At 53.0% G+C, this 25,744-nt stretch overlaps 1 protein-coding gene across 1 annotated transcript in view; it reads right to left on the bottom strand.

Annotated features, from left to right (window-relative positions):
• LOC139411603 (protein naked cuticle homolog 1-like) overlaps positions 1-25,744 on the bottom strand; it is a 43,617-nt gene that overhangs the window by 6,350 nt on the left and 11,523 nt on the right. Inside the window, exons 4-7 of the mRNA XM_071158167.1 lie at positions 7,117-7,174; positions 3,843-3,949; positions 3,581-3,676; positions 1,976-2,123 (exon numbers count right to left, since the gene is read on the bottom strand). Of these exons, the coding sequence (XP_071014268.1) occupies positions 1,976-2,123; positions 3,581-3,676; positions 3,843-3,949; positions 7,117-7,174 (409 nt within the window). The remainder of the gene's footprint in view (positions 1-1,975; positions 2,124-3,580; positions 3,677-3,842; positions 3,950-7,116; positions 7,175-25,744) is intronic.

The raw sequence follows: 25,744 nt of genomic DNA, 5'->3' as shown, positions 1-25,744 counted from the left end.
TTGGAACCAAAAATCTCAAATTTGGACTCATCAGACCAAAGGACAGGTTTCCACCAGTCTAATGTCAATTGCTCATTTTTCTTTGCCCAAGCAAGTCTCTTGTTCTTAGTGTCCTTTATTAGTGGTTTCTTTGCAACAATTCAATCATGATGACCTGATTCACGCAGTCTCCTCTGAACAGTTGATGTTGAGATGTGTCTGTTACTTGAACTCTTTCTGAGGCTGGTAACTCTAATGAACTTATCCTCTGCAGCAGAGGTAACTCTGCGTCTTCCATTCCTGTGGCGGTCCTCATGAGAGCCAGTTTCATCATAGCGCCTGATGTTTTTTGCGACTGCACTTAAAGAAACTTTCTTGACATTTTTCCGGGTTGACTGACCTTCATGTCCTAAAGTAATGATGGACGGTCGTTTCTCTTTCCTTATTTGAGCTGTTCTTGCCATAATTTCTTGCCTTTTATTTGGTCTTTTACCAAATATGGCTATCTTCTGCTTACCACCCCACCCTTACCTTGTCACAACACAACTGATTGGCTCAAACGCATTAAGGAAAGAAATTCCACAAATTAACTTTTAACAAGGCACACCTGTTAATTGAAAAGCATTCCAGGTGACTACCTCATGAAGCTGGTTGAGAGAATGTGCAAAGCTGTCAAGGCAAAAGGTGGCTATTTGAAGAATCTCAAATATAAACTATATTTAGATTTGTTTAACACTTTTTTGGTGACTACATGATTCCATATGTTATTTCATAGTTTTGATGTCTTCGCTATTATTCTACAATGTAGAAATAGTAAAAAATAAAGAAATAAAAAGAAAGAAAGAAAGAAAGAAAAACCCTGGAATGAGTAGTTGTGTCCAAACATTTGACTGGTACTGTATATATAACCCAGAGTTTATTAATGAAGTAAGATATGTTGTGGTTTGAAATTAGCATGAAAACAGCCAGCTAATGGTTCGTTTTCAAAGCCTGCTTCTTTTGAATCACTTGACGTTATAAATAGCCCCAACAACAGGAAGTAAACAAACAGGGCATCATATTTTCTCAATACTTGTTTACCAAGTCGTCAGTTAGAAAAGTTACATTGAATGTAGCTATATTTTACCGACAGCTCTGAGAAGTGGGGGGTGAGGGAGAAGAAGAAACACTGGAGAAAAATAAAATGGTTGTGGTTATCAAAAGGAGTTGGTGCATCTCTTAAGGTTTCTTTCAGAGTATTTGAAGGCACTGGGGGGTTCTCAGCTCTGTCACTACTCCCATCATTAAAAATGAACCCCATTGTGCCGGAGAGATAGGGAGAGAGAGAGAGAGAGAGAGAGAGAGAGAGAGAAAGAGAGAGAGAGAGACAGAGAGAGACAGAGAGAGACAGAGAGAGAGAGAGAGAGAGAGAGACAGAGAGAGAGACAGAGAGAGAGAGAGAGAGAGAGAGAGAGAGAGAGAGAGAGAGAGACAGAGAGAGACAGAGAGAGACAGAGAGAGAGAGAGAGAGAGAGAGAGAGAGAGAGAGAGAGAGAGAGACAGAGAGAGAGAGAAACAGAAAGAGATACAGAGAGAGAGACAGAGAGCGAGACAGAGAGCGAGACAGAGAGCGAGACAGAGAGCGAGACAGAGAGAGAGACAGAGAGAGAGACAGAGAGAGAGACAGACAGAGAGACAGAGAGAGAGACAGAGAGAGAGACAGAGAGAGACAGAGAGAGACAGAGAGAGATAGAGAGAGAGATAGAGAGAGAGATAGAGAGAGAGATAGAGAGAGAGATAGAGATAGAGCGAGAGGAGTCTGACATGCCTGAAGCAGGTGCCTTTCTGCATGACAATAAACAAGACTCTGGATGTGCTGACAGCAGAACAGTCAAGTAGGGGAGCTCAAAGAACACCGCTCCTCTCTCCTCCCCCTCCATCTCCCCCTTCTGGTCCCCCGTCTGCCCCATCCTCCCTCCCTCCCAGCCCTGTGATCCTCCCCCAGCCTGGTGGTTACCTGCGGTGCCCTGTGTGCAGCTCTGCCAGCGCTGGCTGGAGTCGGGGGCCACGGAGAGCTTGACCCGCAGTGTCTTGCTGCTGCTGGGGGAATGGTTGACCGACGTGTCCACCACCTCATAGATGGTGTGGAGCAGGCTGGTGATGTCCTGAGGGGGGGTCTGAGTTAGTGCACAGCCGACAACTCAGTTACTGTAGTCTGTCTAACATGTTACAGGAAAACAGGAGAGATGAAGAGAAGAACATGCAGAGTTGTCAGTTGTTTTATTTCAGTGTTCCACCTGTAAAGTGATCAGGCAGGGAGAACAAAGCGGGAGTACAAAGATGGGATAAATGCATGACAAGATATGTCTGGGAGGTGGGAGGAGAAGTGCTAAAAGATGAACTGATGCACAACCCACTCTATAGCAGCTCTGCTCTTAATAGATAGAGTCTTCATTACCCTTTCTCTCTGTAGGCTTTTTATGGTGGTTAGTGTAACTTTGGCAGTGGTTCAATTAAGAGCTTTTAAAAGTATTATCTCCCTCTCAGTATCTCTCTCTTTCCGCTCTTTGAAAGAGTTGAGTAGCTGAAGGCCATAGCACAGACCTTTGCCCCAGGGATAAGAGTCAGACATAAACAGAATAAGAAAGAGAAAGAGAGAAAATAAGAGGGAAAATCCTGTAGGAGAGACAGAAAGGCCGAATAACATCCACACACAAAGTCAGTGAGCACAGAGCAGACATCTGAAATCTGCACTCGCGTAAGTCTTTAAAAGCCTGTTTGGGAAGAGAGCAACATGAACATCCACAGATGGATCAATAGCATAGTATGTTTAATTATACATATTTCAAGTCTTGTTAGCATTTTCCCTCTGAAGGTAATTACTGCATTTCTACTAATGTTCCCTGGACTGTCACTGCCGAGAAAAGGGGCTTACAAAACCACTCAGAAATTAGGACCTTTTTGGGCCTGTTAGCCTAGCTTCTGCTCTCGCTCCTCTAAAACGTCCAAATGCCTGCATTCCTATTGCCTTGCCTCTCTCTCAATACAACATAAAGGCCTATTATGAGCTCTTTGGGGACTGGCTCCAGATACCGTTTCAAACGCTAAGACGTAAAAAAAAGCTTCCTATGTCACTTTTAGTTTTCCATTTTTTCATACGTCTGAAGAAATAAAGAAAGGGAGCTGGAGAAGAAAGCTATTTCCTTCTTCTTTTTGTGTGAGCTGCCGCCTGCCGTCTCATGTGCCGCGGGGCCATGGGCGATGCCAAAGAAACTGGAGATCCAACCATCCCACCACACAGAGGACGGCTTCAGTCTCTTCACACCGTTTCAACTCAGCTCTCCAAAAATACAGGCCTCTCTGACTGCACTGCTCAGATCTTTACAAGGCAGAAGCCAGCCACTAGGTATCTAACGCTGGGAAGGAAAAGGTCTCTTTGGTTCCTAGTGGCTGTATTATTGAAATGGATGAATGTAACTTCACCTGGTTGTGTCTCCCTTAGTCTATGTATGTGTATGTGTGTGTTAGTTTGAAAGAGGAAACGATCATGGGCGGGGGAAAAGGAAAGTGCCCTGTTATGTGTTAGAGTATGTTTGAATATAAAATGTGTTTGAACCCTTACCTCTCTGGTGACCTTGCCATTGTTGTCAAAATCATACAGCGTGAACGTCCACTCCTGTCTGTTGTCTTCCTCTACAGAGACGGCACACTCAAGCTCCTGAAACGAATCGCATTGCAATATACTTTTTAATACATTCATGACTATGTGTGCAAGTGTGCCTCCTTCCATCCCTGAAAGAGTATTAATATTGTCGCTCTAGTTTTTCCCAGAAGCACTAATAAATGGTCCATGTTGGTGGTTCACAGTTCAACTTCACACTCACTTCAAACTGGAGCTGTTTCTGTGTGCCTGTGGGCGCCTGGCTCGCTCTCCCCTGCATCTTCTCCTCCACACAGCAACTGTCCACCGTCTTCTCCGGGGGCAGAGCCACTGTAAGAACACACACGCAACCAAATTATCAAATACAAGTTTACTGGTCGCGTACACAGTTTAGCAGATGTTGTAGCAGGTGCAGCGAAATGCTAATGCTACTAGCTCCTAACGATGCAGTAAAATGTTTTAAAAAATGTAAGGAAAGAAAATACAAAAAAGACAAATCATTAACGGCGAATCTGATTAACAACCCAAAGAGCACTGTAGCAGTAATCAAATGCAAACTATATGTATGTACACCGGGAGAATGTACACAGGATCAACTAAGAATGATATTTACAGCAGTAGATATGTACAACAGTAGATATGTACAACAGTAGATATATTACAGTAAGCTACATCAAGAATCCAGTGTATAAATAAGCATAAGGCACAGACACAAAATACTCCGGGGCTTGGATGCACATCATTGCCATGGGAAAGTGCTAGCATAGCCCCAGGAATGGGAGAGGAGGTGGAGGAATAGAACATGGAACTGAACAGACATAACATGCCCTACATGCCAAGAACAGGACATGATGCTACTGTATAATGTGGCTTAAGATATTACATTCTAAAGTGGGAACATCATCTGATCTGAACATCAAAGAACCCCGTGGGAGCCCTGCCTCGGTCTCTGTGCCCACTGTAGCTGAGCTCATAATGCTGGAAGTTTCACTGAGTATTATAGCTTCCAGACATATAGCCCAGACAAACAGCGTCCATAGGGAGGCCTCACCTCGTCTGTCACACACACATCCTATTCCACCGCTACGCACATCCTCATCAACAGTAGGCCCCAACTACAGTATCAAACCTGTATAGTGTATGTCATCCCACCAACATCTCCTACTGTAACATGTCACAGTCCTTTCATATCCTCTCATCACATCCGAATCCAACTAAAACCTCAGATGTTTCAGACCTGGGTACTACAAATGAAAAAGAGACTGATAGGCCAAGGGCAGAGGCCATGAATACACAGAGTCACTCCATGGGTCCAAGTAGTGCACTATTTACGGAATAGGGTGGCATTTCATTGGGACGCAGTTGGTGGCCATTTGGTTTTGCTTGTGCTCCTGCCCAACCAATCAGGAGATGGCTGGGTTACTGAGCACGCGGGCACACACACACACACAAACACACACACACACACAGCTCACCCCCAAACCCCTCCCCCTGTTGCACTTTGAAGTTCCATTCTCAAACCTTTTGGCCGAGGATCAGACCAGCCGGCTGTAAAACAGAATCACTAATTAATTAAGCCAAGTCAAATCTGAAACAGCGTTTGTTGTGGTCGCCAAAGGAGCAGACAGACAGACACAACAGCCTCATTCCCTTTCCTCCGTATCCAAGCAGATCAAAGAGAGAGGAACATGTCTGTCCAGTCTCCCGTCCCCTCGGCTGCAGGCACAATGAAAGGCAGCGTCCTGGGGAGCAAAAACTTTTTGGAGGAGGGAAAAATATCCCTGTCTTTTGATCATCACAGATGCTCAAAGGTACCATTGTGCCGTGCGGGGGGGGGGGATCTGTTGCGTAACAAGCCCAATGTGGAGATGGTGATGCTTATCGCCAGGCTAATTAAAAGACCCAGAGGAATAGGCTATGTCCCAGAGGGCACCCTATTCCCTATGTCAACATAATCTGCTATCTCCCTCTCAGACTGACCCCCTAATCACTGAAATACAGTCAGCCTGCTCTTTAGAGGGGAACTAAATGCTGGTGATCTGAAGGGAGGGGGAGGAGGGACTCGCACTATGCCATCATGCCTGATCCAACAGGCCTGACATAACACACACACCCGCTGTCACACACGACCGCTGTCACACACTCTCAGCTTTCAACTCTGTGTGGTTGGTCTGAGAGTCAAGCAAGTGTGACCTGACACAAAGATACAGGTTTATACAGCTGATTGGGACTTATAAGCCTCACTTAATGGCCTTGTGAAAACTACATTTGAAAAGGCACGGAGGATGTATCTGCAAGATCCAAAGAGTCAAAACACACTACCATCTTGGATCCCTTTTGCTTCATCCCGCTTTGCAATTTTGCCAGCAAGCTATTTTTTAATCCTCACAAACTTTATTTGAAAATGCTTACTGAAGCCCTGAGGAAAGACAAGCTTTTATATGTGCTTTGGTCTAACGATCATCTGTAAGCTCTCTCTGGCTCTCTATGTCTGTCCCTTTCCCCTTCAACAAACCACTTTCTTTCCAGGGTTATAAAGAATCAAGAAGCCGGAATGCTCCATAAGGGCTTTCATTCAAGTTAAAATCTGAAATCTGTTAGTGAACCCCCAGGTCTGAAGAAGAATTGCACCAAACGGTAATCAAGACCTACTTTGATAATAAGTTGTCTCTTATAAGTTCTGACTGAAATGTACCACAAATAGTACTTTTGCAGAGTCTGTAAGAAAACCATAGTGTCTACTCTTCTGAGAATGAGGGGAGGAGAAAGGAAGCAAGATGGCTCCTAAGCGTACACAGGGAGGGATTTTGACATGAACAAGGTGTGGTGTGAATGGTCATTTAACGTTACCATAATTACATGTTCTATAATAGGTTTATTTATATCGCTTTTCACCAGGTCTTAAGGTACTTGTATATGGTGATTTTTATTTTACCTTTATTTAACTAGTCAAGTCAGTTAAGAACAAATTCTTATTTCCAATGACAGCCTAGGAACAGTGGGTTAACTGCCTTGTTCAGGGGCAGAACAACAGATTTTTACCTTGTCAGCTCGGGGACTCGATATTGCAACGTTATGAGGACCAAAGCATACCTGGCCCACCCCTTAAAATAAACCAGCCTGAACTAGCTCAAATCAACGACAAAACTAGCCAGCCGAGACACCCTGACCCACATATCTGGCCTGGTCCCATCCCAGTCTCCCCTGCAGCCAGTTAAGTAGCACAACAGAGCTCTGGTGCTCTTTTCCAGCTCAGTTCAGATGAAGGGGGATGCCTTTCCTCCCGATTCCTTAATTAAGGATCACAACACACAGGGGGAAAACAGAATAGATGGAGGTGGATTGCAAAGCACAGAGGGGGAGAGGAGGGCCAGGTGAGAGAAAGGGGGAGGAAAGGAGAAGGAAGGTAAAGGGGGAGAGGGGGACTGGGGGAGGGGTTCCATACATCCCCCTCAGCACATTTGAGGAGCTTAGTGGGGGGAGGGGGGGTGTCCTACCTTCTAAACGGTAATGTTCATCACTGATTCCCTCTGCACACGCCTTGTCCAACACATCCTGGAGAAAGAGAAACATAGAGACACATTCATTTTAGTGTATTTGTCACGGACCAAGCACAACAAATATATATTCCACCAGATTTAGCTACAGAGTTTATTTCCATGTTTGTTGTCATACATACAGTAAAGAGGAAGAGTATAGTCACCATATAAACAAGCTATTCTAGATGGACACTGGAGATATACACTAGAGCCGCCAATACATACTGACATGGCTAAATCCAAATGACACTATTCAGCTCTATATATTTAGAGCTCGTTTGACAACTGAGTTGAAGCTGAGCAGAACCAGAAAGTTAGAGAAGACAGTACTGTAATTGAAGAATCTAAACAGAGTGAGCGTATGACTGACTGTCACTGACACACAGTACTGGAGTTGGTCAAAGAACGGCCTCAAATCACTGGTCACAATCACACTCTTCCTGTGGGGAATTGTGGGTTGTCTGTGAGGTTATTTCCGTGACGGGGTCTATCGTCATTGGGGGTAGCGATACGCTGGTGGGATTGTTTTTTCAGTCCACCCGACCCCCTCTTCTCTCCTGGCAGCAGTGTCTGTGAGTGCATACCAATGGGACTGCGTGATATGTGAGCACAGGGCTTAACCATGGAAAATGCCAACTCAGGTGTCTCTGGCATTACAGTCATCTGGCCTAATAACCATTACACACACACACCCCTGATCTGAGAGTTCTCTTTCACACACACATCTGAAAAAGCTCTCTCTCTCTGGCATTGACACATATACTACTGAAAACACTCTCATTCCACAAGACTACACAGATATAAACCTAGACATACACTAACTACATGATAAACACAGCAATCAAATCAAAAACCACTAAAACAACACCTGAGCTGCTTGATCTAGTCCACGTGGAGCTACTAGCTCTCTCAGTGTCTCCCCCTCTCTCTCTGTAGATCTCTCCCCCCTCAATGTATCGCTCTCTCCGTGTCTCCCCCTCTCTCTGTAGATCTCTCCCTCTCTATGTATCGCTCTCTGTAGATCTCTCCCCCCTCTCTGTATCGCTCTCTGTGTCTCCCCCTCTCTCTGTGTAGATCTCTCCCCCTCTCTCTCTGTATCGCTCTCTGTGTCTCCCCTTCTCTCTCTGTGTAGATCTCTCCCCCCTCTCTGTATCGCTCTCTGTGTCTCCCTCTCTCTCTCTGTCGATCTCTCCTCCCTCTCTGTATCGTTCTCGGTGTCTCCACCTCTCTCTCTGTAGATCTCTCCCACCTCTCTGTATCGCTCTCTGTGTCTCCCCCTATCTCTCTGTGTCTCCCCCTCTCTCTCTGTATCGCTCTCTGTGTCTCCCCCACTCTCTCTGTGTAGATCTCTCCCACCTCTCTGTATGGCTCTGTGTCTCCCCCCTCTCTCTCTTTGTAGATCTCTCCACCCTCTCTGTATCACCCTCTGTGTAGATCTCTCCCCCCTCTCTGTATCGCTCTCTGAGTAGATCTCTCCCCCTCTCTGTATCGCTCTCTGTGTCTCCCCCTCTCTCTCTGTGTATATCTCTCCCCCTTCTCTGTATCACTCTGTGTCTCCCCCTCTCTCTCTGTAGATCCCCCCCTCTGTGTCTCCCCCTCTCTCTCTGTAGATCTCTCCCCCCTCTGTATCGCTCTCTGTGTCTCCCCCTTTCTCCTCTGTATCGCTCTCTTTGTCTCCCCCTCTCTCTCTGTAGATCCCCCCCCCTCTGTGTCTCCCCCTCTCTCTCTGTAGATCTCTCCCCCCTCTGTATCGTTCTCTGTGTCTCCCCCTCTCTCCTCTGTATCGCTCTCTTTGTCTACCCCTCTCTCTCTGTAGATCTCTCTCCCCTCTGTATCGCTCTCTGTGTCTCCCCCTCTCTGTGTCTCCCCCTCTCTCTCTCTGTAGATCTCTCGCCCCTCTGTATCGCTCTGTGTCTCCCCCTTTTTCTGTAGATCTCTCCCCCCTCTCTGTATCGCTCTCTCAGTGTCTCTCCCCTCTATCTCTGTGTAGATTTCCCCCCCTCTCTGTATCGCTCTCTGTGTCTCCCCTCTCTCTCTATAGATCTCCCTCCCCTCTCTGTATCGCTCTCTGTGTCTCCCTCTCTCTCTCTGTAGATCTCTCCCTCTCTGTATCGCTCTCTGTGTCTCCCCCTCTCTGTATCGTATCGCTCTCTGTGTCTCCCCCTCTCTCTCTATAGATCTCTCCCCCTTCTCTGTATCGCTCTCTGTCTCCCCCTCTCTCTGTAGATCTCTCCCCCCTCTCTGTATCACTCTCTCTGTGTCTCCCCCTCTCTCTCTGTAGATCTCTCCCTCTCTCTGTATCGCTCTCTGTGTCTCCCCCTCTCTCTGTATCGCTCTCTTTGTGTCTCCCCCTCTCTCTCTGTAGATCTCTCCCCCCTCTGTGTCTCCCCCTCTCTCTCTATAGATCTCTCCACCCTCTCTGTATCGCTCTGCGTCTCCCCCCTCTCTCTGTAGATCTCTCCCCCCTCTCTGTATCACTCTCTCTGTGTCTCCCCCTCTCTCTCTGTAGATCTCTCCCTCTCTCTGTATCGCTCTCTGTGTCTCCCCCTCTCTCTGTATCGCTCTCTTTGTGTCTCCCCCTCTCTCTCTGTAGATCTCTCCCCCCTCTGTGTCTCCCCCTCTCTCTCTATAGATCTCTCCACCCTCTCTGTATCGCTCTGTGTCTCCCCCCTCTCTCTGTAGATCTCTCCCCCCTCTCTGTATCGCTCTCTGTGTCTCCCCCTCTCTCTGTGTAGAGCTCTCCCCCCTCTCTGTATTGCTCTCTTTGTCTCCCCTCTCTCTCTCTATAGATCTCTCTCCCCTCTCTGTATCGCTCTCGGTGTCTCCCCCTCTCTCGCTCTGTAGATCTCTCCCCCTCTCTGTATCGCTCTCTGTGTCTCCCCCTCTCTCTGTGTAGATCTCTCCCTCTCTCTGTATCGCTCTCTGTGTCTCCCCCTCTCTCTCTGTAGATCTCTCCCCCTCTCTATCGCTCTCTGTGTCTCCCCCCCTCTCTCTATAGATCTCTCCCCCCTCTCTGTATCGCTCTCTGCGTCTCCCCCTCTCTCTCTGTAGATCTCTCCCTCTCTCTATCGCTCTCTGTGTCTCCCCCTCTCTCTCTATAGATCTCTCCCCCCTCTCTGTATCGCTCTCTCTGTGTCTCCCCCTCTCTCTCTGTAGATCTCTCCCCCTTCTCTGTATCGCTCTCTCTGTGTCTCCCCATCTCTCTCTGTAGATCTCTCCCTCTCTCTGTATCGCTCTCTGTGTCTCCCCCTCTCTCTGTATCGCTCTCTTTGTGTCTCCCCCTCTCTCTCTGTAGATCTCTCCCCCCTCTCTGTGTCTCCTCCTCTGTCTCTCTCTGTATATCTCTCCCCCTCTCTGTATCGCGCTCTCAGTGTCTCTCCCCTCTCTCTGTGTAGATCTCTCCCCCCTCTCTGTATCGCGCTCTGTGTCTCTCCCTCTCTGTGTAGATCTCTCCCCCCTCTCTGTATCGCGCTCTCAGTGTCTCTCCCCTCTCCACTCTGTGTTAAAGAGGGGGATTTATGAGAGTGAGAACGTGTAGGAGAGATTAGGGTTTAATCCAGTAGAGAGGTAGAGTTCAGCTGGTGTGATCCTAGCCCAGTCAGCCTAGTAGAGCAGCTCTGCAGTGTACCCAGTGGGGTGGCACCTCAGGAGGAGTATACACCACATCACTGACTGACTGACTGACTGACTAACTATAGTGCACTAAATATGGAGTAGGGTGCCATTTGGGACACAGCTTGACAGAGGTTGTCTGAATCATTAAAACCTCCTCAGGATGTAGCCAGGTTCCTCTCTCCCCCATGGAGCTGAAATCTTACCAGCCTGCTATTTAAACTAGGCCCAAACTAATATGGTCAGGTCCAAAAGAAGCCAGCCCAGGAGAAAAAATCAGACACTGAGTGTGTGGAAGAATTGAGAGTAGAGATGGAGATAGGAGGGAGTGGGCGGTGGGGCGGTGGGGAGAGAGTTATATGAAGTAGTGTTGTGTTGCTGCTTAAGCACTCAGCCCCTGCTTTGCCTTTGCAAGGCAGCCAGCAGAGCAGTCTGCAGCAGACAGGGTAAGTAACAGGAGAGGCTCTCCATGTGTACGCTGCTTTAAAAGATATCCCTGGCCAACATAAGAACACACTCGGAGACCTCAATATCTCAACACTGCTGAAATCCTGCTGCCAGCACACATCTGTAGCGCATTTCTGAATGCCTCGTACTTACAGGTCCTCAGCAGGGGGCTCTGAATCTTGTACAGATTAAGCTGTACTGTGTAGCACGTGTGTGTGTGAGTGTGAGAGAGAGACGGAGACAAAGAGAGAGAGCTGCAGTCTGGGGATGGCTGTCCCTGAGTGGCGTCAGGGCTGTCTCTGCAGGTCAGGCAGAGTTCTTCAGGTCAGAGGAGGAGGGCTCTGGAGCGCCAGCTGACAACTTCTACAGTACTCTTCACAATTAAGGTCCAGGCCTGTACAGTAACCCCAGCCCAGGACCCAGCCCAGGACCCAGCCTCCTTCTATAAACCCCCAGAAAAATCACCCCTCAATCAACATTCCTCCAGCCGCTCTCTCACCAGGGTTTGTGCTCTGAAATTAAACAACGAAGGTGGCTGGGTTTTAGATACAATGAGCAACATCCCTCCAACCAAACTCAAAGTACACACTCTCTCTATCACACGCACAGTATTGAGTCCAGCACATTTTCTGTTTTTGATGAATGACACAAAATGAAGGGATTAGCCAAGAACATGAGAACAGGGGAAAGAGGAATGTGCTAATTGGTTGTTGTCTGTGATGATGGATGACAGCAGTATTATTAGTATGCTGGGGTTACTCCAGGATCTGCTCTTGGCATCTCTGCTTAATGTTTTTATACATTCAGTAAAAAAAACGGATTATTTTTTTCAGCTCTCTCTCTCTCGTTTCTCTCTCTCCCACTGAGAGAGCGATACAGAGAGGGGGGAGAGATCTACACAGAGAGAGGGGAGAGACAGAGAGTGATACAGAGAGGGGGGATATATCGACACAGAGAGAGAGGACGGGTAGCCTACTCTCACCAAAGAGGTCTTAGAAATCTTGAATAAGGGTTTCAAATTTGGGGAAATTAGACTCAAATTGTTTTATATTATTGACATTTTGTCAGGAAATGCAGTTCCGTCTCAGGTTCTGTTGTGGTTGCACAGCCTTTCCTCTACAGGGGTCACTCACTCAATCCCTTGTTTCTCGCTCTCTTTCTTTCCCTTGTTTCTCGCTCTCTCTCGGTCCCTTGTTTCTCGCACCCTTGTTTCTCGCTCTCTCTCGAACCCTTGTTTCTCGCTCTCTCTCGGTCCCTTGTTTCTCGCTCCCTCTCGGTCCCTTGTTTCTCGCTCCCTCTCGGTCCCTTGTTTCTCGCTCCCTCTCGGCCCCTTGTTTCTCGCTCCCTCTCGGCCCCTTGTTTCTCGCTCCCTCTCGGCCCCTTGTTTCTCGCTCCCTCTCGGTCCCTTGTTTCTCGCTCCCTCTCGGTCCCTTGTTTCTCGCTCCCTCTCGGTCCCTTGTTTCTCGCTCCCTCTCGGTCCCTTGTTTCTCGCTCCCTCTCGGTCCCTTGTTTCTCGCTCCCTCTCGGTCCCTTGTTTCTCGCTCCCTCTCGGTCCCTTGTTTCTCGCTCCCTCTCGGTCCCTTGTTTCTCGCTCCCTCTCGGTCCCTTGTTTCTCGCTCCCTCTCGGTCCCTTGTTTCTCGCTCCCTCTCGGTCCCTTGTTTCTCGCTCCCTCTCGGTCTCTTGTTTCTCGCTCCCTCTCGCTCTCTTGTTTCTCGCTCCCTTGTTTCTCGCTCCCTTGTTTCTCGCTCCCTTGTTTCTCGCTCTCTCTCGGTCCCTTGTTTCTCGCTCCCTTGTTTCTCGCTCCCTCTCGCTCCCTTGTTTCTCGCTCCCTCTCGGTCCCTTGTTTCTCGCTCCCTCTCGGTCCCTTGTTTCTCGCTCCCTCTCGGTCCCTTGTTTCTCGCTCCCTCTCGGTCCCTCCCTCTCGGCCCCTTGTTTCTCGCTCCCTCTCGGCTCCCTTGTTTCTCGCTCCCTCTCGCTCCCTTGTTTCTCGCTCCCTCGCTCGCTCCCTTGTTTCTCGCTCCCTCTCGCTCCCTTCGCTCCCTTCTCGCTCCCTCTCGCTCCCTTGCTCCCTTCGCTCCCTTGCTCTCTCTCGCTCCCTTGCTCCCTTCTCGCTCTCTCTCCCTTGCACCCTTGCTCCCTTGTTTCTCGCTCTCTCTCGCTCCCTTGTTTCTCGCTCTCTCTCGCACCCTTGTTTCTCGCTCTCTCTCGCACCCTTGTTTCTCGCTCTCTCTCGGACCCTTGTTTCTCGCTCTCTCTCGAACCCTTGTTTCTCGCTCTCTCTCGAACCCTTGTTTCTCGCTCTCTCTCGGTCCCTTGTTTCTCGCTCTCTCTCGGTCCCTTGTTTCTCGCTCTCTCTCGGTCCCTTGTTTCTCGCTCCCTCTCGGTCCCTTGTTTCTCGCTCCCTCTCGGTCCCTTGTTTCTCGCTCCCTCTCGGTCCCTTGTTTCTCGCTCCCTCTCGGTCTCTTGTTTCTCGCTCCCTCTCGGTCTCTTGTTTCTCGCTCCCTCTCGGTCTCTTGTTTCTCACTCCCTCTCGCTCTCTTGTTTCTCGCTCCCTCTCGCTCCCTTGTTTCTCGCTCCCTTGTTTCTCGCTCCCTTGTTTCTCGCTCTCTCTCGGTCCCTTGTTTCTCGCTCCCTTGTTTCTCGCTCCCTCTCGCTCCCTTGTTTCTCGCTCCCTCTCGGCCCCTTGTTTCTCGCTCCCTCTCGGCCCCTTGTTTCTCGCTCCCTCTCGGCCCCTTGTTTCTCGCTCCCTCTCGGCCCCTTGTTTCTCGCTCCCTCTCGGCCCCTTGTTTCTCGCTCCCTCTCGGCCCCTTGTTTCTCGCTCCCTCTCGGCCCCTTGTTTCTCGCTCCCTCTCGGCCCCTTGTTTCTCGCTCCCTCTCGGCCCCTTGTTTCTCGCTCCCTCTCGGTCCCTTGTTTCTCGCTCCCTCTCGGCCCCTTGTTTCTCGCTCCCTTGTTTCTCGCTCCCTCTCGGCCCCTTGTTTCTCGCTCCCTTGTTTCTCGCTCTCTCCCTCGCTCCCTTGTTTCTCGCTCCCTCTCTCTCGCTCCCTAGTTTCTCGCTCCCTCTCTCTCGCTCCCTAGTCTCTCTCTCCCTCTCTCTCGCTCCCTAGTCTCTCTCTCGCCTCTCTCTCGCTCCCTAGTCTCTCTCTCGCCTCTCTCTCGCTCCCTAGTCTCTATCTCGCCTCTCTCTCGCTCCCTAGTCTCTCTTTTCGCGCTCCCTAGTCCCTCTCTCACGCTCCCTAGTCTCTCTCTCGCGCTCCCTAGTCTCTCTCTCGCGCTCCCTAGTCTCTCTCTCGCGCTCCCTAGTCTCTCTCTCGCGCCCCTAGTCTCCCTCCCTTCGCCTCCCTCAGTCTCCCTCCCGCATCTCCCTCCCACTCCCTCCGTCTCCCTTCCACTCCCTTCATCTCCCTTGTCTCCCTCCCACTCCCTTGTCTCCCTCCCACCGTCTCCCTCCCACTCCGTCTCCCTTGTCTCCGTCTCCCTCCCTTGTCTCCCTTGTCTCCCTCCCTCCGTCTCCCTCTGTCGCCCTCGTCTCCCTCCCACTACCTCCGTCTCCCTTGTCTCCCTCCCACCGTCTCCCTCGTCTCCCTCCCTCCGTCTCCCTTGTCTCCCTCCCACTCTCCTCCGTCTCCCGCCCTTGTCTCCCTCCCACTCTGTCTCCCTCCTCCCTCCCACTCTGTCTCCCTCCGTCTCCCTTGTCTCCCTCCCACTCCCTCCGTCTCCCTCCCACTCCCTCCGTCGCCCTTGTCTCCCTCCCACTCCCTCCGTCGACCTTGTCTCCCTCCCACTCCCTTCCTCCCACTCCCTTGTCTCCCTCCCTCCGTCTCCCTTGTCTCCCTCCCACTGTCTCCCTCCCTCCGTCTCCCTTGTCTCCCTCCCACCGTCTCCCTTGTCTCCCTCCCACCGTCTCCCTCCGTCGCCCTTGTCTCCATCCCACTCCCTCCGTCTCCCTTGTCTCCCTCCCACTCTGTCTCCCTCCGTCTCCCTTGTCTCCCTCCCAATGTCTCCCTCCCACTCCCTCCGTCTCCCTCCGTCTCCCGTCTCCCTCCGTCTCCCTCCCACTCCTTCCGTCTCCCTTCTCTCCCTCCCTTGTCTCCCTCCCACTCCCTTGTCTCCCTCCGACTCCCTCTGTCTCCCTCCCACTGTCGCCCTTGTCTCCCTCCCACTCCCTCCGTCGCCCTTGTCTCCCTCCCACTCCCTTGTCTCCCTCCCTCCGTCTCCCTTGTCTCCCTCCCTCCCTCTGTCTCCCTTGTCTCCCTCCCACTGTCTCCCTTATCTCCCTCCCACGTCTCCCTCCCTCCCACTCCCTCGTCTCCATCCCACTCCCTCCATCTCCCTTGTCTCCCTCCGTCTCCCTCCCACGCCCTCGTCTCCCTTCCACTCCCTCGTCTCCCTCTTCTCCCTCGTCTCCCTCCCACCGTCTCCCTCCCACCGTCTCCCTCCCTCCCACTCCTTGGTCTCCCTCCCTCCCACGTCTCCATCCCACTCCCTCCCACTCCCTCGTCTCCCTCCCTCCCACCCTCCCGTCTCCATCCCACTCCCTCCCACTCCCCCGTCTCCATCCCACTCCCTCCATCTCCCTCCCACTCCCTCGTCTCCCTCCCACCGTCTCCCTCCCACTCCCGTAGTCTCCCGTGTCTCCCTCCCACCGTCTCCCTCCCACTCCATTAGTCTCCCTCCCAATCCCTCCCACCGTCTCCCTCCCTCCCCCTCCTTCCATCTCCCTCCCTCGTCTCCCTCGTCTCCGTCTCCCTCCCGTCTCCCTCCCACTCCATCTCCCTCCCTCGTCTCCCTCCCACTCCGTCTCCCTCCCTCGTCCCCCCCCCACTCCGTCTCCCTCCCTCGTCTCCCCCCCACTCCGTCTCCCTCCCTCGTCTCCCCAACTCCGTCTCCCTCCCTCGTCTCCCCCCAACTCCGTCTCCCTCCCTCGTCTCCCCCCCCCAACTCAGTTTCCCTCCCTCGTCTCCCCCCCAACTCCGTCTCCCTCCCTCGTCTCCCCCCAACTCCGTCTCCCTCACTCGTCTCCCCCCAACTCCGTCCCCTCCCTCGTCTCCCTCCGTCCACTCCCTCGTCTCCCTTCCACTCCCTCGTCTCCCTCCCACCGTCTCCCTCCCACCGTCTCCCTCCCTCCCACGTCTCCATCCCACTCCCTCCCACTCCCTCGTCTCCCTCCCTCCCACCCTCCCGTCTCCATCCCACTCCCCCGTCTCCATCCCACTCCCTCGTCTCCCTCCCACCGTCTCCCTCCCACTCCCGTGTCTCCCTCCCACCGTCTCCCTCCCACTCCATTAGTCTCCCTCCCAATCCCTCCCACCGTCTCCCTCCCTCCCACTCCTTCGTCTCCCTCCCACTCCCTTGTCTCCCTCCCTCCCCCTCCCTCTCCCTCCCACTCCATCTCCCTCCCTCGTCTCCCTCCCACTCCGTCTCCCTCCCTCGTCCCCCCCCCCACTCCGTCTCCCCCCCACTCCGTCTCCCTCCCTCGTCTCCCCCCCACTCCGTCTCCCTCCCTCGTTTCCCCCCCACTCCTTCTCCCACTCCCTCGTCTCCCCCCCAATTCCGTCTCCCTCCCTCGTCCCCCCCCCCCAACTCCGTCTCCCTCCCTCGCCCCCCCCCCCCAACTCAGTTTCCCTCCCTCGTCTCCCCCCCAACTCCGTCTCCCTCCCTCGTCTCCCCCCAACTCCGTCTCCCTCCCTCGTCTCCCCCCAACTCCGTCTCCCTCCCTCGTCCCCCCCCCACTCCGTCCCACTCCCTCGTCTCCCTTCCACTCCCTCGTCTCCCTCCGTCTCCCTCCCACCGTCTCCCTCCCTCCCACGTCTCCATCCCACTCCCTCCCACTCCCTCCCACTCCCTCGTCTCCCTCCCTCCCACCCTCCCGTCTCCATCCCACTCCCCCGTCTCCATCCCACTCCCTCCATCTCCCTCCATCTCCCTCGTCTCCCTCCCACCGTCTCCCTCCCACTCCCGTGTCTCCCTCCCACCGTCTCCCTCCCCCTCCCACTCCATTAGTCTCCCTCCCAATCCCTCCCACCGTCTCCCTCCCTCCCACTCCCTCGTCTCCCTCCCACTCCCTCGTCTCCCTCCCACTCCATCTCCCTCCCTCGTCTCCCTCCCACTCCGTCTCCCTCCCTCGTCTCCCCCCCACTCCGTCTCCCTCCCTCGCCCCCCCCCTCCGTCTCCGTCTCCCTCCCTCGTCTCCCCCCCACTCCGTCTCCCTCCCTCGTCTCCCCCCCACTCCTTCTCCCACTCCCTCGTCTCCCCCCCACTCCTTCTCCCACTCCCTCGTCTCCCCCCCACTCCTTCTCCCACTCCCTCGTCTCCCCCCCAACTCCGTCTCCCTCCCTCGTCTCCCCCCCAACTCCGTCTCCCTCCCTCGTCTCCCCCCAACTCCGTCTCCCTCCCTCGTCTCCCCCCAACTCCGTCTCCCTCCCTCGTCCCCCCCAACTCACTCCGTCTCCCTCCCTCGTCCCCCCCCACTCCTTCTCCCACTCCCTCGTCTCCCTCCCCCCCACTCCTTCTCCCACTCCCTCGTCTCCCTCCCACTCCCTCGTCTCCCTCCCCTCCGTCCCCTCGTTTCCCTCCCACTCCGTCTCCCTCCTTCCCACTCCGTCTCCCTCCCACGTCTCCCACTCCGTCTCCCTCCCTCGTCTCCCTCTCCCTCCCTCCCTCCCACTCCGTCTCCCTCCCACGTCTCCCTCGTCTCCCTCCCACTCCGTCTCCCTCCCACTCCCTCGTCTCCCTCCCACTCCCACTCCCTCGTCTCCCTCCCCCCCACTCCTTCTCCCACTCCCTCGTCTCCCTCCCCCCCACTCCTTCTCCCACTCCCTCGTCTCCCTCCCCCCCACTCCTTCTCCCACTCCCTCGTCTCCCTCCCCCCCACTCCTTCTCCCACTCCCTCGTCTCCCTCCCCCCACTCCTTCTCCCACTCCCTCGTCTCCCTCCCCCCACTCCTTTGTCTCCCTCCCCCCCACTCCTTCTCCCACTCCCTCGTCTCCCTCCCCCCACTCCTTCGTCTCCCTCCCCCCACTCCTTCTCCCACTCCCTCGTCTCCCTTCTCCCACTCCCTCGTCTCCCTCCCCCCACTCCTTTGTCTCCCTCCCCCCCACTCCTTCTCCCACTCCCTCGTCTCCCTCCCCCCACTCCTTCTCCCACTCCCTCGTCTCCCTCCCCCCACTCCTTCTCCCACTCCCTCGTCTCCCTCCCCCTCCCACTCCTTCTCCCACTCCCTCGTCTCCCTCCCCCTCCCACTCCCTCGTCTCCCTCCCCCCACTCCTTTGTCTCCCTCCCACCCACTCCTTCTCTCCTTCCCACCGTCTCCCTCCCACTCCCTCGTCTCCCTCCCTCCCGTCTCCCTCCCTCGTCTCCCTCCCTCCCGTCTCCCTCCCTCGTCTCCCTCCCTCCCGTCTCCCTCCCACTCCCTCCCTCGTCTCCCTCCCACTCCCTCCCACTCCGTCTCCCTCCCACTCCCCCCAACATCTCCCTCCCCCCTCGCACATCTCCCCCCCTCGCACATCTCCCTCCCTCCCCCCCACATCTCCCTCCCTCCCCCCACATCTCCCTCGTCTCCCTCCCCCCCACATCTCCCTCCCTCCCCCCATCTCCCTCCCCCCTCGCACATCTCCCTCCCTCCCACCCACATCTCCCTCCCCCCCCCACATCTCCCTCCCCCCCACATCTCCCTCCCCCCTCGCACATCTCCCTCCCTCCCACCCACATCTCCCCCCTCGCACATCTCCCTCCCCCTCCCCCCCACATCTCCCTCATCTCCCTCTCCCCCCACATCTCCCTCCCCCCTCGCCCCTCCCTCCCCCCTCGCACATCTCCCTCCCTCCCCCCCACATCTCCCTCGTCTCCCTCCCCCCCACATCTCCCTCCCACCCACATCTCCCTCCCCCCTCGCACATCTCCCTCCCCCCTCGCACATCTCCCTCCCCCCCTCGCACATCTCCCTCCCCCCCACATCTCCCTCGTCTCCCTCCCTCCCACCCACATCTCCCTCGTCTCCCCCCCCCACATCTCCCTCCCCCCTCGCACATCTCCCTCCCCCCCACATCTCCCTCGCACATCTCCCACGTCTCCCTCCCTCCCCCCACATCTCCCTCCCCCCTCGCACATCTCCCTCCCCCCCACATCTCCCTCCCCCCTCGCACATCTCCCTCCCCCCTCCACATCTCCCTCCCTCCCCCCCACATCTCCCTCGTCTCCCTCCCCCCCAAATCTCCCTCCCTCCCACCCACATCTCCCTCCCCCCTCGCACATCTCCCTCCCTCCCACCCACATCTCCCTCCCCCCTCGCACATCTCCCTCCCTCCCCCCCACATCTCCCTCGTCTCCCTCCCCCCCACATCTCCCTCCCTCCCACCCACATCTCCATCGTCTCCCCCCCCCCGCACATCTCCCTCCCCCCTCGCACATCTCCCTCCCCCCCACATCTCCCTCGCACATCTCCCACGTCTCCCTCCCCCCTCGCACATCTCCCTCCCCCCCACATCTCCCTCCCCCCTCGCACATCTCCCCCCCTCGCACATCTCCCTCCCCTCCCCCCCCCCTCGCACATCTCCCTCCCCCCTCGCACATCTCCCCCCCTCGCACATCTCCCTCCCCCCTCCCTCCCCTCCCTCCCACCCATCTCCCTCGCACATCTCCCACATCTCCCTCCCCCCTCGCACATCTCCCTCCCCCCTCGCACATCTCCCTCCCATCTCCCACCCCCTCCCTCCCCCCACATCTCCCTCCCCCCTCGCACATCTCCCTCCCCCCTCGCACATCTCCCTCCCATCTCCCTCCCACCCGCACATCTCCCTCCCCCCTCGCACATCTCCCTCCCTCCCACCCACATCTCCCTCCCCCCTCGCACATCTCCCTCCCCCCTCGCACGTCTCCCCCCCTCGCACGTCTCCCCCCCTCGCACATCTCCCCCCCTCCCCTCCCCCCCCCCATCTCCCTCGCACATCTCCCCCCCCCCCCCCCCCCCACATCTCCCACATCTCCCTCGCACATCTCCCTCCCCCCTCGCACATCTCCCTCCCATCCCCCACATCTCCCTCCCCCCTCGCACATCTCCCTCGTCTCCCTCCCCCCCACATCTCCCTCGCACATCTCCCACGTCTCCCTCCCTCCGCCCCACATCTCTCTCCCCCCTCGCACATTTCCCCCCCCCCCACATCTCCCTCCCTCCCCCCTCCATCTCCCTCGTCTCCCTCCCCCCTCGCACATCTCCCTCGTCTCCCTCCCCCCCACATCTCCCTCCCCCCAACATCTCCCTCCCTCCAACATCTCCCTCGTCTCCCTCCACCCCACATCTCCCTCGTCTCCGTCCCACTCCCTCCCCCCATCAAAAGACCTGACCGCTAAATGGCAGGAGGAATATGATAAGAGAAACAAACAGAACTAGGCAGAAAGAATCATTTGAAGTTTATTTTCTCTCCTACTTTTTAGAATGTGCCGTTCGGAGAACTGGGCAATTCGACAAACACTCAAAATGTTTAAACTACTCTGGTCCTGGCAGTGAAGTGACAATGTCTCTCGTTCTTTCTTTCATGGCCTTGTCCCAAAGGAACAATAAGGCCACTCTCTTTGTCCAGCAGCTCCAGGGCCTGTTGTGGTCCAGTCAGCAGGCTTTAATGGAGCTACAATAACACTTTCAGTGAGGCTCAGGTCCTCGCCTCCTCACCAGGCAGGCAGAGGGCTGGACCAGCTTTATTCAGCGCTATGAGAATTAAGTTTAATCCCCTGAACCTCACTTCTGACTCTGGTGGTGACACACTGAGCACTCCATTGTCTTCAGCCCCTCCCTGCCACCTCAGCATCTCCATTTAGATCAATGGAGGACCTGGCCCAGGCCCGCACCCCTCAGGCCCGCACCCCTCTCTGTGGGACTGACTGCTCTTTTCTTCCTGGGGAGCTCATAGGGACCCCACAGCTCCCAGGTTTGAGGATTAGGGAATGGGGATACTGACTAGTGACCTCTGTCCTCTTTAAGGGGGTTCTAAAAAAGGTTTAGGACTTGTTTTTGTTCATTGGTGGATTCTTGGCTGGCTCGATAGATTTCACACAGGATGCTTACTGATTTTTTTAAATTCACATTTCAAAGTTGTTTCATCCTCTCAGCTTCAGGGCCAATGTGGGCTTCAATACACAAGTGACGTTACCAAAGAAGAATTTATACTATTCTTAAAATGTTTTTCAGTGATTGCATCTTTTGTTCATCCAACCTTTATTCTTTATCTTCAATGACAGTGTTTTCCACTGGCTATAAGCATGGTAATCAGCTGACCTTAAAAGAGCCATCCATCTTGACCTGTCGTGTCAGGCCAATGAGCCAATCACAGGCCTGCCTGGTGACCTTTGTCCTATGTGGGGTCAAGGGTCACAATAGGAGTGCAGCTTAAGGCAAACAGAGTCAGGGACAAGGCCAAGAGCTGCACCACTTTGATCATCTCAAGTAGATCTCAATGAACACTGCCTCGTCCTGTATCTTTCATACCTTCAGTAACCATCTTCCATACTATATATGCTAATCAAATGTGCTTCCCTGGTCTAACTCTATACAAAACAAAAAAAGTGAAGGCCCAGCTGCTCATTTGAGAAATAGTCGAGGAGAATGAATTGCTCAGATGATGAACATTGCATGATACTGTACGTGTAAAAGGTCTTGTGGCTTTTTTCTGTGTGTTCACGACTGGTGTTATGGAGTGTTTATGAAGGTTTTACGGAGACTACAGTGAAGTGTCACTTTCCCAGCTCTGCAGGACGTATTTGGGTGCTACTCCAGAGCTTCATGAAACGCTGTAAGCACATGAACAAGCCTCTTTCCTCCAACGCTTGGGACCACCACAAACTATTTTCCAGACATGATGTTTAATGTTCTGTGGAATCCAAAGTTTAAAGCATTTTGCTTTCAACAGGAGCCAGACCCTTCAGAGCGTTTTCTCTTCTGGGCTTGGAGGATGGAGGATTGTATGGCCCCAGTGTGTTTTAAAGTTGTTAAAGCCCCTTCACAGAAAGTGATTTATTCCTAGAGCAGCATAAGACAGGAACACAGTGTGACTATGCTGCATTACAGCATCCCAGCAAGCTACATCAGTACTGGACAGGCTGCCCGCTCCGTCTACTAGGGTTGTTTGATTTGGCCTTTGAATCAAAATGGCCGACCCACGTCAATGAGACACATTAATATGGATTTGAAAAAGGGAAAATAAAGGAAAACCCAGATTTGCGTATTTACAAATAATAATATTTAAGAAATAACATTGGTTATATTGAGAGTTTAAGTGAGCCAAGGAACCACTGACTGCTGGGGTGAAGAGCAAATCATAGACTGACTGAAGTTTGGCAAGTTATGGCATGAGGTTGCCATGGGGGCCCGCCAGCCTTACCCAGGCACTGTGTTCACAGACAGACTGTGTGTGTGTGCATAAGTGCGTGTGTAATTGCATGTGCGTGTGTGTTTGTTTGTGTGTGTGACCGTGTGGTTGTGAGCGCATTCAGTGTATGAGTGCATGTGTAACTACCATGTGTGTTTACGTGTGTAAGTGTAGGTTTGTGGAAAGTCCTACAAGGTCGTGGGCCAGCCAACCAGCCAGCCAGCCAGCCAAGGCGCAGGGCTCGGTGGAGGCAAGCCGGAGGCCTCGGGAGCAGTGTTACTAGTTACAGGCACTCCTTCAAAACCCAGGAAAAATCTCATTATGAGAGTGAAGCGTTGGGTTGGGAGCCTCCCGCTGCTCTCTGCTCTGCTCTCCCAGGCAGTGCTGGCACTGGAGAACACCTTCAGGTCTGACATTTAGACTGGAGCAAGACAGGCCCACGATGCCGAGCAGGGAGGGAAACAACACATGGAAGGCCATTTAGGGAACGTGAGGAAAACAACAGAGTGAGGAAGAAAAACAGAGCGAGGAAGACGAGAGAGGGGAGAACGAGGGAATGGTTGGTAGCCATATCGTTCTGGTTGTCTGTCAGTTCGGCCTGCTTGGTCCTTTTGACAGAGACACACAGAGGATCACAGCCCATAGGCCTCACCCAAAACCAAGAGGAAATGTAACCTTTATTTAATTAGGCAAGTCAGTTAAGAACAAATTCTTATTTACAATGATGGCCTACACCAGCCAAACCCAGACGACGCTGGGCAAATTGTGAGCCGCCCTATGGGACTCTAAATCACAGCCGGTTGTGATACAGCCTGGATATGAACCAGGGTGTCTGTAGTGACACCTCTAGCACTGGGATGCAGTGCCTTAGACTGCTGCACCATTTGGGAGGCCAGGTTTTAAAAAAGGAAAGGGGTTTTAAGTGTAAAAATTGTCCGGGTGATATCGGTCTACAGAAACTAAGCTCCTCTCAGAGTCAAGACAGGGTTATGAATAACCTAAAGAAAAACACACCATTGCTAACATCTGAAATATATAAATTAAATTCATAAATGAAAGAAATCAACTAAAAATGCTTGTTTTTAAAGCCAAGACATTGCCGAACTAAAACAACAAAACGTATATTAGTTTTAGGGCTGCACATGAGCTTAAGGTGTAGTGTTACAGAAGCAGGACCTGGAGAGGAAATGCCCCTCCCCTCTCCGCCCCCAACAGAGTAAGCTGATACACTCTGGAGGCTGGTTCAAAGGTTTGGGTCTGGTGCTGTGACTATATCCTTGAGAAGGGGGATCTGGATCAGAGTTAAAAAGTGCAGTGACCCTTTTAATTGTGTGGTACTGTTTGGAAAAACAGAAGGCATCAGACACCAGACAGCAGCTTCGAACTAGGTTGAAAACTGAGTCAAATGGGGTTGAACTACATGGACTTGTCCTATAATAAATGCAAATGTGTGTTTTCTGCTGCCATAATGAACACGGCCCAATGTGAACCGCTCCTCCTCCTCACTTGTCTCTACCCGACATTTAACAGTCAGTCAGACTGGGCGGCAAGTACCGACAAAACACAACGTTTTGAAATGGTTCCAAGATAGAAAGTGTTGTTGTGAGGTAGTGAACGGAGCACTGCCTCTAAGCATGGCTTCGAAAAGGATCGGTTTGCACACCTGAAATTAAGAACTCAGATAATCATATACCGTAGCGAACCTGGCAGGAGACAAAGACACATCTACCAGGGAGGAGAAAGCAGACAGCCAATTATTGTGCAACACATCTGTTAGAACAACAGCCATCTCTGTGTGCATGTGTGTTGAGTAAACATAATGTAGGTGTCTGCATGTAGAACTATGAGCCAGAACCAGAGAGGCCTGTTCTGTTGTTGTTCAACTGTGAAGAGCCTATCCTCTCGGGCCAAAACATCTGATGATACTTGAGGTATTTCTTGGGTTCCCTCCAACATCATAGATCTTTATTATGCATAACTGCATAAAATCAGAGGAGAGGCCGTTTGACATGCCAAGAAAAGAGACATATCTGTTTTCTTTTACAATGCTATTTGATGCACAACTGAACGTTTTTGCTGATATCAAAGCATGTCAAGGCAATCCGAGGTTTGATCTTGAGGTCCTTTTCAACTTGTGAGCCAAGTTCAGTCTGATCAGATAAAACCCTCTTCAAGGAAATAAAGAATGTTTCCTTGAAATCTAACTGGACCATTACAACTCACTGACTGAACACCAGGTCGCCCGTTTGAAACACTATGCCAGATGGTCGGAGGATGACGATGGCTAATTGGACACTTCTGAAGGAGCAGAGTGGACCAGGCACCTTCATTGCAGTCGGCGAGGTTACGGTGCAGACTCTGCAGCCCCATGCCGACACTGCTTACTCACAGCACACCCACTTGTCTTCCCTTCCTGCCTGTGACCCAGGAAGGAAATTATTGCCACAGGCTGGGGATTCGTCAGCAGTCAGTCAGCCAGTCAGGTTGGAGGAATCTGCCTTATGGTATGCAGTGAGCAGCACCAGGGCTCGGTGATGGCTACGCTGGGCTGGATAGGAGAGGTGGAGGGGCCTGGAAGGATGCATGCCAGCAGGCTTACCATCTTATCTCTAGTTAACTGGACAGGTCACACAGACAGCTCGCTCCTCTCTCAACACGGGGAAGGGGGAAAAAGTTATGTGATTGGAGGAGCTGTGGTGTCCAACCTCATGGATTCATGCTGGTATGTTTAGTGACATTTGGTGTGTCTGTGCAGACCAACTGAATAACATAGCCGAATGTGATGCCTTTGGATCCCAGATTTCACTCATGGGCCTGGAGAGAGAAAATTGCGTGCGTGTGTGCATGAGCGTTGGCGTGCCTGCTTACATGTGTGCCCGTCTACATGAATCCAGCTCTGTTGACAGCCCCCCAGAAGATTCCTCCCCTAATGACTGGCTCTGGCTTTTATAGTCTGATTGTACACAACCTGCCCATCATTCATTTTCACCAAGTCAGATTAACATTGCTGGTCACATTACCTCATCCACATCAAAGGCTTCCCCCTAAAAGGCTCAGTAGAATATTAGTGGAGATTTACAGCCCTCATTTCTGTACTTCAGAAACATGCTGATTTGAGCTAATCTCCCTCCTTCCCTCTTTGTGGTTCATGTGTGAAGTTAGCCAACG

The sequence above is a fragment of the Oncorhynchus clarkii genome, chromosome 6 (genome assembly GCF_045791955.1).
Source record: "Oncorhynchus clarkii lewisi isolate Uvic-CL-2024 chromosome 6, UVic_Ocla_1.0, whole genome shotgun sequence".
Lineage (NCBI taxonomy): Eukaryota > Metazoa > Chordata > Actinopteri > Salmoniformes > Salmonidae > Oncorhynchus > Oncorhynchus clarkii.
The sequence above is the reverse complement of the archived record's forward strand: the minus strand, read 5'-3'. Positions and strand labels throughout refer to the sequence as shown.